The sequence below is a fragment of the Trifolium pratense genome, linkage group LG1 (genome assembly GCF_020283565.1).
Source record: "Trifolium pratense cultivar HEN17-A07 linkage group LG1, ARS_RC_1.1, whole genome shotgun sequence".
NCBI lineage: Eukaryota > Viridiplantae > Streptophyta > Magnoliopsida > Fabales > Fabaceae > Trifolium > Trifolium pratense.
In genome coordinates, this window is record NC_060059.1 from 2,187,061 (window position 1) to 2,199,748 (window position 12,688).

The 12,688-nt window shown below is 30.4% G+C and overlaps 1 protein-coding gene across 1 annotated transcript; it reads left to right on the plus strand.

The window, feature by feature from the left end:
• Positions 1 to 9,723: 9,723 nt before the first annotated feature.
• LOC123899970 (protein NUCLEAR FUSION DEFECTIVE 4-like) lies at positions 9,724 to 12,000 on the plus strand. Its single transcript, XM_045951247.1, has one exon. The coding sequence runs from the start codon at positions 9,875 to 9,877 to the stop codon at positions 11,681 to 11,683; it is 1,809 nt and encodes a 602-aa protein (XP_045807203.1). The 5' UTR covers positions 9,724 to 9,874; the 3' UTR covers positions 11,684 to 12,000.
• The last annotated feature ends 688 nt before the right edge of the window (positions 12,001 to 12,688 follow it).

The window sequence follows — 12,688 nt, forward strand, 5'->3', positions numbered from 1 at the left end:
TCTCTTATGGGAATTTTTTTTAAAAAAATCACATGATAGAAAAGAAGTAGTATTAAAGAATCATGAATGGGACTCAAAACAATTGTATGAGATAGCAAGAGAATTATGCTTGATTGGAGATTGTGTGTTCAAATTCAGCTCTAAAATGTGTTAAATTTGTTGAAGGATATCAACAATGAATTAGTCCAAGTGTAAAGGTATTATACTCTTTAAATAGGTGATCAGAGTTTCTATATTTGTGGCTTCTGCGTATGAAAAGAATTCAATTAGAGGGAGATAACTTAGTTTGTGTGCTCGCACAAGTTTCCCGACAAAAATTATAGACATTACTATCTTAGAATATGTTGATACATGCATATTACAGCTATGAGGACTTAAAATAACGGTAACAATATTAGACAAAATACAATCATATGATCCTTGCTAATGTCATTTTGTTAGGTCTCTACAATTTCAATTCGGATCAAATGGAAAAAATGAATTTCATTGTCTTGCCCTTTTTCATGTGCGTGTTTGTTTGTGAATAATGATATAAAAATAATTTAAGTAAAAAAAAATGATCTAAAAATAATTTAGAAAATAATAATACTAAATATTTAAGAATTGATAATTTTTTCACTGAGGTGCATAGATCATGATGATGTGAGAGGTGCATACATCATGATGAGGAATGCTTTGATTTTATTTTTATTTTTTTGAACAAAAGGAATGCTTTGATTTATAAAAAAAATGAAAAGAAAAAAAAAAGAAAGAGAAAGAGAAAGAAAAAGGAATGGTCTGATACCGTATGTATATATGTATTGATCTGTCTCTCACACTATCTGTTTTCTACATTCACACCTATTTTAAAAGCTCACACAAAAAAAAATTACACAATATTTACGAATAATTTTATAAAAACTACTCCCTCTAATTTTTAATATAAGAGAAATTGCATGTGACTCCTTTATATAACTGCAGACGTGTGTGTTTGACATCACGAGTTTGCCATACTTACGGTGATCCACAATAATTTAATAAAAAAATACTTCCGTCAATACTTAATATAACATAAATTTTACTTTTTAGATTCGTTGAAAATTTAATGTATTAGTCCATATTATAGACTAGATATATTAAATACATTAAACCTTACTATCTTTTAATTAATTTAAGATGTTATTGTCGACATTTGTGTTTTGATTTCAATGTTGACTATTTTTATTTCTTTTGGTACAACAATTTTGACTATTATTAGTATTATATACAATATATATTAAGTTTTGTTTTACAAAAAATGAAACAAGGTGTACATATTGTCAACGGAAAATGGAAAATGACATACAAACAAAGACAAAAGAGATCAATAAGCTTCTTATCAAATGTGTGTGGGTAGTGTGACTAAGCAAATTTGGATCATCTTCAAATTTTTCTTTTATGTTGATGATTATGTAGTAATTTTAGTCATTCAATATTCATTTACTTTTCTTTTCTCTTTAATTTCTTAAGTGTATTTTTTTTTTTGTGATTTACTAAATGATTAAATTAAGAAAAATGAACGTGAGAGAAAAAATTGAAGAGGATATAAAACGACGAACACATATGTGAAAATGGGACTAAAAGAAAAGTTGACTAGTCTTAGCTCTGAGAGTGATCTCATAACTCATTCCCAAGTTGTGCTTGGAAATTAAAAGAGACACCTTATTATCCTAGTCAGTCACAAATAAGGAAGAACAGAATTCCACACGCATGCAAAAGAGAATAGGCAGAGTAGTAGTAATTCATTAAGTCACACGAAGTGAAAAGTCAAAGGTATACGCTATAATTTTCTTCCCTTGCATATATGCATTCAATTAATTAATTAATACAGTATATAATAAGATATATGAAGATGCTCAGAGCTGACTCATCACATCAGCATTTCCCACGACCTATGCTAATGGATGAGCATGCTTCATATATGACTTCTTATACTGATTTTTAATGCTTGAAGCCGGTGGGTGGTATGTGAGAAATTAATTGAGCAGTTGGAATTAAAATGAAAATAGCCAGTTTACTCTAATTAGAGAGTGTGAGTGTTTTATTTATTTATTTGATCGTGTTAAAGAGTGATTGTTAAAGAAATGTTGTTAGCAATTTTCTTTAGCAAAATCCCTATATTGTTGGAAGAATTTGGATGTATGGAAGCTGCTATTAAATAAAATAATCGAGCAAATCTTTGATTCACCCTCAAAACATGTAGGAATATAATCCTCTTGAAATTTGCAAATTTATAAAAAAAAAATTTTAAATTACACGGAGCAACTTGGTTCTTCTATTAACTCTAGTGGTAAGTGGTAACTGCGGTAAGTTTGAGTGAGTTAAGTCTAACGTTGCTTACAAAAGTGAAGGTTGAACATTTTATAAGTGAGAGCACCCATAAATCTAATACCTTAAGATTTTGGGTTAAAGTGTGATGTTCAACTCACTTGTATCGTTATTCTTAAGTCCATTGTGAATAATCATCCAACTGTCCTCTCATGAACCTACCGTAACTATGAGTTGTTGCTATTGCAATCGCAAGTGTTGCGACAGTTGTGCATATTGTGGTTGTTGGGTGTGAACTTAACCTTTTTTTTTTGACTAAATTGTACATGCATATTAGGTTTATTTTTTATTTTGATTTCTTGCCGTTTTTTAAAGGAAAGTGTTAATGTGTGCTTTTAGAATACATGTTAAGAAATTTAATATAGAAAAATATTGTCTTAAAAGTCATACATTCAATTCTTTACCAATTTAAATATTGTTTTTTTAGGTATAAAATTTATATTTGTAAATAAATTGGTTAACATATGCGGTAAGACACAAATTAACACGATTCTTTGTAAAATCATGTAATATTAGGACTTGGATTTTGATTAGATGGATTATTCTAAGTTTAGATCTCGTCAATTTCAGCTTGATTTTGATTTCGCGTTATTGGATGTTTCGTCTCTATTTCATTTTTATACCGTTTGCATTTGACACTTTTGGCTTTCTAGCATCAGAGGTTGTAAACCTTTTAAATAGAGTTCAAAAGATCATGCATAGTAATGTTGTGTCGCCTAGGTTGATGAATGTAATTTTTCAAAGATTGAGTTTTGTTATCCAAAAAGGTTTAGCGGTGCAGCTTGTTGCCCGTCTACCTTTTGTTCATATGTAATTATTATAATTATAATATATTTGAATACCACAAGAATTTAATTTAAGTTTGAAAAACATCAAAAAAAATAAAATTTCATTCTTCTGTGTTTGAACTTCTGAGGGAGCTAGCTCTAGGGTGGATCGACATATTGAGTTAGAACAACCACATAAATGAGTTTGAATATCACTTTACTCAAAATCTTAAGATCGTAGATATAAGGCAAAACTTAAGTACAGTTCTCTAGGTATTGATTGGACCATATTGCTGAATAAAATATCAACACATGTAACGTTTTCTCTCAACTAAAAGCTACTCTCGTCTCTCGATCAGTTGTTTTAATGAGAAATGAAACAAGTTTTTCACCAAACAAACCACATGAGAATATTGTTGTAGCCTCAGCAGATGGTTCACAATCATGAACAATATGACGGGTAAGAAGGGGCATTTTGATCAAGATGGATAACCACTATGTTATTTGAATAAATGAGATTTCTCATATGATTGAGGATGGAATTTTTTACGGGCATTAAGACAATGACTAGAAATGTCACATTTGATGTCTATGGATGATTTACTTCTGTTGTAAGACAAAAAAATTTATCGCCTGCAATGCAATGAAAGTGATTCTAGCAAAATCGGTAATAAAATGTTCCTATTTATCTCATGATGAAAATGATGCTACCTAAGTCTAAATACTTACTCCAGATTTTGACCCTTCATTTTGTTATTAGTTAATGGCTAAGATTAATTAGTATGTATCCTTAATGTGCCCGTCAAAAACAAAAAAGTATAGTTCCTAATGTGAGATTCTTGTGCGTGCTACTGATACGAAACCAATTATCTTATTCATGTGAAACAACAAATGCATCGATTTGGAAGATGGATGCAGAATTGCAGATTCTCTAGAATTATCAAAAGCTAGTTTGCCATCAAAATTGATTTGGGATTTGTGAATTGTTAGATTACAAACACAAACTCCTCTGAATCTGGATGTTGAAAAAGTTTAATTTGGGGTTTTAGGTATTGAATAAAAAGTTTTTTTTTTATTAATGTATATAAAATGGTTATCTATCTATATATATAATTCCTAAATAGTTCTCCTAACCCTAATCCACTTAGACCAATCAAATTATTTCATTTAGCCACATCATCCATTTAAATCCAAATAAATCACTCTACAATGCCACATCATTTCTACTTATATTATTATTATTATTATTATTATTATTATTATTATTATTATTATTATTTATTATTATTTTATTATTTCATCTCTATACTTTTCATATTCTACATTTATAAACTTATGACTTTTTAATATACACTCAATCTATATATATAAATCCTAGATAGTTGTGGAATTGTCTATCTAAACCCTAATCCACAAACCAATGAAAACTTTTCATTTAGCCATATCATCCACTTACATTCATTTAATGTGGGGTACTAATTGTAATTATTATTATTATTATTATTATTATTATTATTATTATTATTATTTTGGGTTATTATTCATTTACATTTGTTTGTTCATTTTATTATTTTTTGTATTTTATTGTTTTTTTTTTCAAAAAGGTTAATGTTTTTGCTAATAATCTTTTGTCCAATCTTTGTAAATATAAGGAGTTGGTCAATTGTCAGGACTACTTTCTAATGTTAGTAAAAAAAATAGATAAAATAAAGTTTACTAATGGTTGTTATGTCCTGTATGATTTTTATCATATTCGATATTTGAGTATGAGTTAAGTTGGTTTATTTTTGCTCCAATAAGTTTCAAATTAATATAAATGTCAAATTCGATAATACAGTAGTTTTTTTGTAAGAGATAATAAAGTAGTTTATCCAACTCAGAATCCTCCAATGAGATTTATAATATAAATAAAAACTCATGTTTCAACATCGATTGTTTTCCATGGTCAATTATATGTTGTCATTTCCATAGTTATTTTGAAGAATGAGTTAAAGATATTGCTAATCAATGTTAATGAAGAAGATACCAAAGTAACTTCAAATCTGATATATAAATAAGTTTTTTAAATGTATAAGCATCGATATATATATAATTCCTAGATAGTTGTGCAACCACTAATCTAACCACAGTGTATGAGTATGACCATAAACCGTTTTCATAGTGACATGACAATTTATGGATTACCAACTTATTTTGGTAGATGCAATAGGATCCATTGTAATCTTTTCGAAATGTATAAACACATCTTTAATATCTATCTTATATTTACATCACTTTATTATATTTTTTTTTAAGGAACATCACTTTATTATTATTATTATTATTATTATTATTATTATTATTTTGTTTTTATTGATGTTATTATTATAATTTTCATAATACTTATTGTTTCAATTTATACGAATGATTTTTCAACATTATAATATAAAATACCGCATAACACCCGTGCATCGCACGGGTGTGGGACTAGTTTAATCAAAAGCTTTATTATTTGGGAATACCTATCTGTATTTATTCGATACGATACACATCTTTCTTTCTTTTTTTGAATACGATACAGATCTTATTTATTGGTGAAGCGAATAATTTTGTTATGTTCAAAAATTAATAAATATTATTTATAAACCATCAAAATTATCCACTTCAACGGTATAACAATAAATATTCAAATAAGATGTGTATTAAAGAATTCATCATTTCATAATAATATATGTTTTAATAATAATAATAATAATAATAATAATAATTGAATTTATAATTTGAAGAACATCCTCCTTACTTATGTTATATTTTGTTGTTGTGGCAAGTGTGAGTGGTTAAGTCACATTGCTTAGAAAAGTGGAGGTTGAACACTTTATAAGTGAGAGAACCTATAAACCTAACTCCTTAAGATTTTGAGTTAAAGTGCACGTGATGTCCAACTCACTTGTGAAGTTGTTCTTGAGCGCAATGTAGATGATCCCCTGGCTGCCCCCTCGTGATGTACCCAACAGTATAAGAGTTGATGGTTCAACGAAGGGTTGAACTGACTCCTTGTATCGAAAGTCTTCCTGACAGGTGGTCAGGCGGCGATGTAGTGTAGCTGAAGAATGCTTCCGCTTGAGGGGGAGCATATCCTAGAGTGAATTGACTCACACTTGAGGGGGAGATTGTTGTGGCAAGTGTGAGTGGTTAAGTCTCATATTGTTTAGAAAAGTGGAGGTTGAACACTTTATAAGTAAGAGGACTCATAAACCTAACACCTTAAGGTTTTGGGTTAAAGTGTAGTGTCCAACTCACTTGTGAAGTTGTTCTCGAGCCCAATGCGGATGATCCCCGGGTTGCCCCCTCGTGATGACCCAACATTTGTCAAGTAGTCTAGTGACCATAAATTCCACCTTAAAGTTGAATAAGTGGAGTGTTCGGTGTTTAAACCTCAGCTCATGCACATAAAGTGTGATATCCCTACCAACTAAGCTAAGCTCACGGGACTCCTTACTATGTTTTAATAGTGCTTCACCTTATAAAATTGAAATATGATGTTATATATAGTCAAATTCTTTAAAATATCATGTTAAATATCAAAAAAAAATTAATCTCATTAGTTTTTAATTAGTTCATTAGTATATTTAATAATAAATGTAATTATTTATTTAAATATATTAATGTGAAATAGACTTTTAAACAAACTAATAGGTCATGTCAGACTTTCAAAAGACCAAACTCGGGTCTAAAAAATAAGTCTATGACAGTCCACAGACCAGACTCAAACCTTCAATTTTTTGATAGGTCAGACTCAAGTTTAGCAAATTGTAGCTCGAACTAGCTTATTCCCAAGGGCGGTTATAAATGGAAGGAAACACGTGCGCTCTTATATAGGAAAAAAATAACTGTTACATTTTTTTATGTACATGGCAGTTTTTTTTTTTGTCAACAAGAGAAATGGCACTTGGCAGTGTTCTTGTTTGAGATGTTAACGGAAGCCAACCAGTCGGTCAATGCGTTAGAGTCTACGCAAGAAAGAGATCGAAGGTGGTTTTCTTAGGATAAAAACTGATGTTTATATATAAAAATTTGAAGTCAAATTTGTTAAAGTTCAGAGATAAACACAAAGTGACGGCTAGGGTTTCAATAATATTATAATAGCATTACTTAACAAAATAAGGATTACAAAATAATTTATAATAATTTCTAATGGACTACTAAACTACTAACATATAAAGCCCAATACTTAAAGCCCTAATAATATTATTATCTAACACTTCCCCTCAAACTCACGATGCATTATCAGATAATCATCGAGAGTTTGTCAAACAAAAAACGAAAATCAAACTACTCTAACTAAATATTTTATTTCTAATACTACCCCTCAAGCTAAAGCGTACTAATCTTACCTATTTTCTCATTCATAAATATTGTTCTTTTCTATCAAATTATCAAGACTATGTAGTTGTCTTTACTAGGGGACAAGCAAACTGAAGCGCTCATGCTCTTGCATAAGCAGATCTCATACTTCTGGTAATATTTTTTTTATTTAATTTCTACTTGTATTATTCTTATTATTATTATAAATGAAATATATTAAGTTCTTTAAAAAAAATGAAGGCATTCCTCGTCATGATGTATGCACCTCACATCATCATAATCTATGCACCTCAGTGAGAAAATTATTAATTCTTAATTATTTAGTATTATTATTTTTTATTTTACTAAATAATTTTTAGGGTAAATTATACTTTTTAGCCTCTTAAGTTTCAGAAAAATGCAATTTAACCTTATTTTTATATCATTATTCACAAACAAGCACGCACATGATAAATGGCAGTACAATACACTCTATCAGTATAAGGTTGAAATTCATTTTTTCCATTTGATCCGAATCGAAATTTAACAGACCAAGCAAAATGACATTAGCAAGGATCATATGATTGTATTTTGTCTAACATTGTTACCGTTATTTTAAGTCTCATAGCTGTATATGCATGTACTGTATCATCATATTCTAAGATAGTATTTGCAAAGTTTTATGATGAATTTGGTTTTATATTTTTTAACTACTAGTTGACCATTCAATATGGATCCAATAAATTACTTTCTTAGTCCATAAACTCAGCCGCCGCAGCCATCATATCATATTACCCTAATTTTTATTTGCTTCATTTTCTTGTATGTTGATCAATTAGAGGGTGATTTAAGGACAATTTTGATCTGAAATCACTCTTTTTGATTTTTTTATTTTATAATTAGTTTAAGTAAGTGATTTTCACATAGTTTTAGGTTTTATTTGAATTTTTTTCTTTGTGATTTTTTTGTATGGTGTTGTTTTAATCTCGTCTTTGTACGGAGATGTTTGTTTTGATTTCTCGTCTTGGTATGGTGTTTGTCCGATCTTAGAACGGAGTTTATTTTGTTCAGATTTGCAGATTTGTTTTGATCCGTATTCAATGCAGATTCAACGACTATAGCATCGTCAACGTTGCAGATCCGGATGCACGACTATTCCAGATATTTGAATTCTGTCATATCATTATAGGCTACATTAAGCCGTTTTATGCTATTAACTCGAATGCTGTGAATTTGTTCGCAGATTCATCCTTTTTAGTTTTTAGTGAATTTGAATTTGTAATGGTTTTGATCGATGTACTATACCAATTTGAATAAATAAATATTGTTATGTTTTAGTAAAAAAAAAAATATGGATCCAATATGTGACTACGTGTGTATGCTGATATGGCATTGATACTTTAATTTCAAATTAAAGTCGCGTAGTAGTCTCATTCATAATTTTTAATCGGATATTCTCTACGCACAACCTTTTGAACCGAGTAGAACTATATTGAGTTCATAAAATTATCTTTTAACAAAGTTTTTATCACTATTAATTATACATATAATTTTTTTCGAAAAACTTGTGTAGACACGCAAAGTGAGTTCTACTCATGCAACCAAATTATTTTCACACAAAGGCAAATAATTAAACCTCTAATTACTTATTTCAGGAGTCTAAGACCCTTATCAATGGACCAATTCATCGTTAATATCTTTCAATAAATTTAACAAAATTCTCATAGCTGAATTTGAACACATAATCTCTAATTAAGCATAATCCTCTTGATATCTCATACAATTGTTTTGGGTCCCATTCATGATTCTTTAATACTAAGAGAGATTTCAATGCCGGTGAGATGATGCCATTGACCTCATAAATCCAAGTTGAGAAATTAAATCCAAAAACCAAATCCAACTGTTCCTAAACAAACAAATATAAACATAATGCCTTATCTTTCTATTTTTGTTCTTAACTTTAAATTTTTTGGGTGAGGTAGTTATGACTAGAAATTTCACCTTTAAAAATGATAAGTGAAATATTCAAAGTTTGAATCTCAACCTTTACCTATAAAATGCCCAAAGGAACGATGTTATCTTTAATTGACTATATTTTCTAATTTATATCTTATCAGATCCTTGTTTTGATACCTTGTAAATGAAAAGTTATACCATCTAGATTGATGGAGAAAACATATAGAATAATAATACTACTGAATGTGAAAGGTTTTGGCCACATCATTCATCCCCACACCACATATAACAAGTCAACATTAGCAACAAATAAGGGTGCCATGCAACCATTTATTTTCTAAGATCTCTATATATTCAATTGATCGAACAACTTGCTCCATCTCATTTATTTATACACTACACCCACTACTTTACTTCTATAAGTGTCAATAAGTGCTAGCTAGCTATAAGCTATATTGCAAATTTTCTTGCATTCCAAGAAAATGGCAATAGGTAGTTCAATTGGTGTTCATGGTTGGGGAGACATGAAGAGTCTCACCGGCCAGTTCGTCACTGGACGGTGGTTCGTCATATTTGCTTCCTTTCTAATCATGGCAGCCGCCGGAGCCACCTACATGTTCGGCTTATACTCCCCCGTAATAAAAAAAGAACTTGGTTATGACCAAAGCACACTAAACCTCCTTAGTTTTTTCAAAGATTGCGGTACCAACGTTGGCGTCCTTTCAGGACTAATCAATGAACTCTATCCACCTTGGATAGTTTTAGCAATAGGTGCTATTCTCAATTTTTTTGGTTACTTCATGATTTGGTTATCAGTTACCAAAAAAATAGCAACACCAAAAGTTTGGCAAATGTGTCTTTACATTTTCATAGGTGCTAATTCTCAATCTTTTGCAAACACTGGTTCACTTGTTACTTGTGTTAAGAATTTCCCCGAATCTCGTGGCGCGGTTTTGGGAGTTCTTAAAGGCTATGTTGGTCTTAGTGGTGCAATTATCACACAACTTTACTCTGCTATTTATTATGATGATTTAAAGGCTTTGATTTTGTTTATAGGTTGGTTTCCTGCTGCTATTTCTTTTGCTTTTCTTCGAACAATTCGTTATATGAAACCTGTTCGACAAGTTAACGAGCTTAAGGTTTTTTATAATTTCTTGTATATTTCACTTGGTCTTGCTGGTTTTTTGTTGGTTATGATCATAATTCAAAAGAAGGTTAGTTTCTCACAGAGTGAATTTGGTGTAAGTGCTGCTGTGGTAATTTTCTGCCTTTTTCTTCCACTTGTTGTTGTTTTTATTGAAGAAAACAAGATTTGGAAGAGTAAAAAATTTGCTTTGGTTGATCCTTCACCAGTGAAAATAGTAACACAAAGTGAAACTGTTACTGAAACTGAAAAAGAAAAAGAAAAAGTCAACTCTGTTGTTACAGTTCCAGCACCAAAAAAAGATACAAAATGGTATGAAGATGTGTTTAATCCACCAGCAAGAGGTGAGAATTATACAATACTTCAAGCACTTTTCAGCATAGACATGTTGATACTATTTGTAGCAAGTATTTGTGGTATTGGTGGAACATTGACAGCAATTGATAATCTTGGTCAGATAGGAACATCACTTAGATATCCAAAGAAAAGTATAAGCACTTTTGTGTCATTAGTAAGTATTTGGAATTATTTAGGACGTGTTTTCTCAGGATTTGTTTCAGAACATTTTCTAACAAAGTATAGATTTCCCCGTCCTCTTATGCTTACTTTAACAATGTTTGTCTCTTGTATTGGACATCTTTTGATAGCATTTGATGTTAAAAATGGTCTCTACATAGCTTCTGTGATTATTGGTTTTTGTTTTGGTGCTCAATGGCCATTACTTTTTGCCATAATTTCAGAACTTTTTGGACTTAAATATTATGCAACTTTGTATAATTTTGGAAGTGTTGCAAGTCCACTTGGGTTATATGTCCTTAATGTTAGGATCACTGGTCATATATATGACAAAGAAGGTACAAAACAATTAGAAGCACTTGGACTAAAGAGAAAAGAAGGACAACAATTGAATTGTGTTGGTGTTGATTGTTTCAAGTTATCTTTCATTATCATTGCAGCTGCTACTTTTTTTGGTGCTGCTATTTCACTTATTTTGGTGGCTAGGACAAGAAAGTTTTACAAAGGTGACATATACAAGAGATTCAGAGAAGAAGCTATGGTGACAGAAGCTGAAATGTTGGAGAAAAAGAACATGGAAAAGACAGAAGAAGATGCCAAAGTTGGTCAGCAACATGTGGTAACATCTTAGAATCAGGATATATATGGATAAAGAAGATCCACACATTCAAAGTAAAGATACTTGATTGCATTGTTATACTATAGTTTAATACCTACATGCACGTTGTAAGTCAATGCCAAGGTTAATGATTTGCTTTAATTTATCATATTCATTTTCATTTAGCTTTTAAATATAAGCTTTGGTCAATTGTAGCAATGTTCACTATTGAATGTAGCAATATTTTTTAAGATGGTTTTCCTCGATGTGTCAAGTGCGAATAAAAGTTTCTCATTAGATGAAAATATGTTAATTATTTTATAAATGAGTTGACTTATTTACTTAATGTCTTAAAATTTTAGTGAAAACATGATTGTTGTTGTGAGATAAATGTGATGATGTCCAATGTGATATCTAGGACTTTTTGGCCGGATCATGCCCAATGTAATATCTATCGGTTCAATGCCACATCTATTGACTTATATATATAAACTCACAATGTATGAATTACTCTAACCCTCTACCTCCACATCAAGCATATATTGATTTTGGCATCGGAGTGTTTTTTACATGTACCCCACCTTTTTGTAGGTCATCACCAATGCTCGAATTTTCCAACCTCCAACTTAAAACATCCTTCCCCTAATACATTAATTGTTGTGAGTTCTTTCTACCCTCTCTTTTATCCTCTTTGGAACAAGACCCTTTGTCATGACACAACATGTTTAGTTATTGAGATTGAAACGATCAACAACTCTGTTCTTTTTTAATAGGCAACATGGTTATATGAAAATAAAAAAGTTGGCAAGTTGCAGTGTGAGGACATTCCAATTAAGCATGATTCTCAAATAGCACAATCCCTCTGACCAACGAAGAGAGAGCAACAAACAACAGCTAAACTAATTTCCATTGGTGGTGAAAAATTAAGCAACAAGAAAGGCTTGAGACTACACACATACCTTAAGTCAACCTTTTTTATGAGGGGCTAAACCAGAGAATCTTCATATTACAGGGTAATCCAAAAAAAAAAATTGCAAG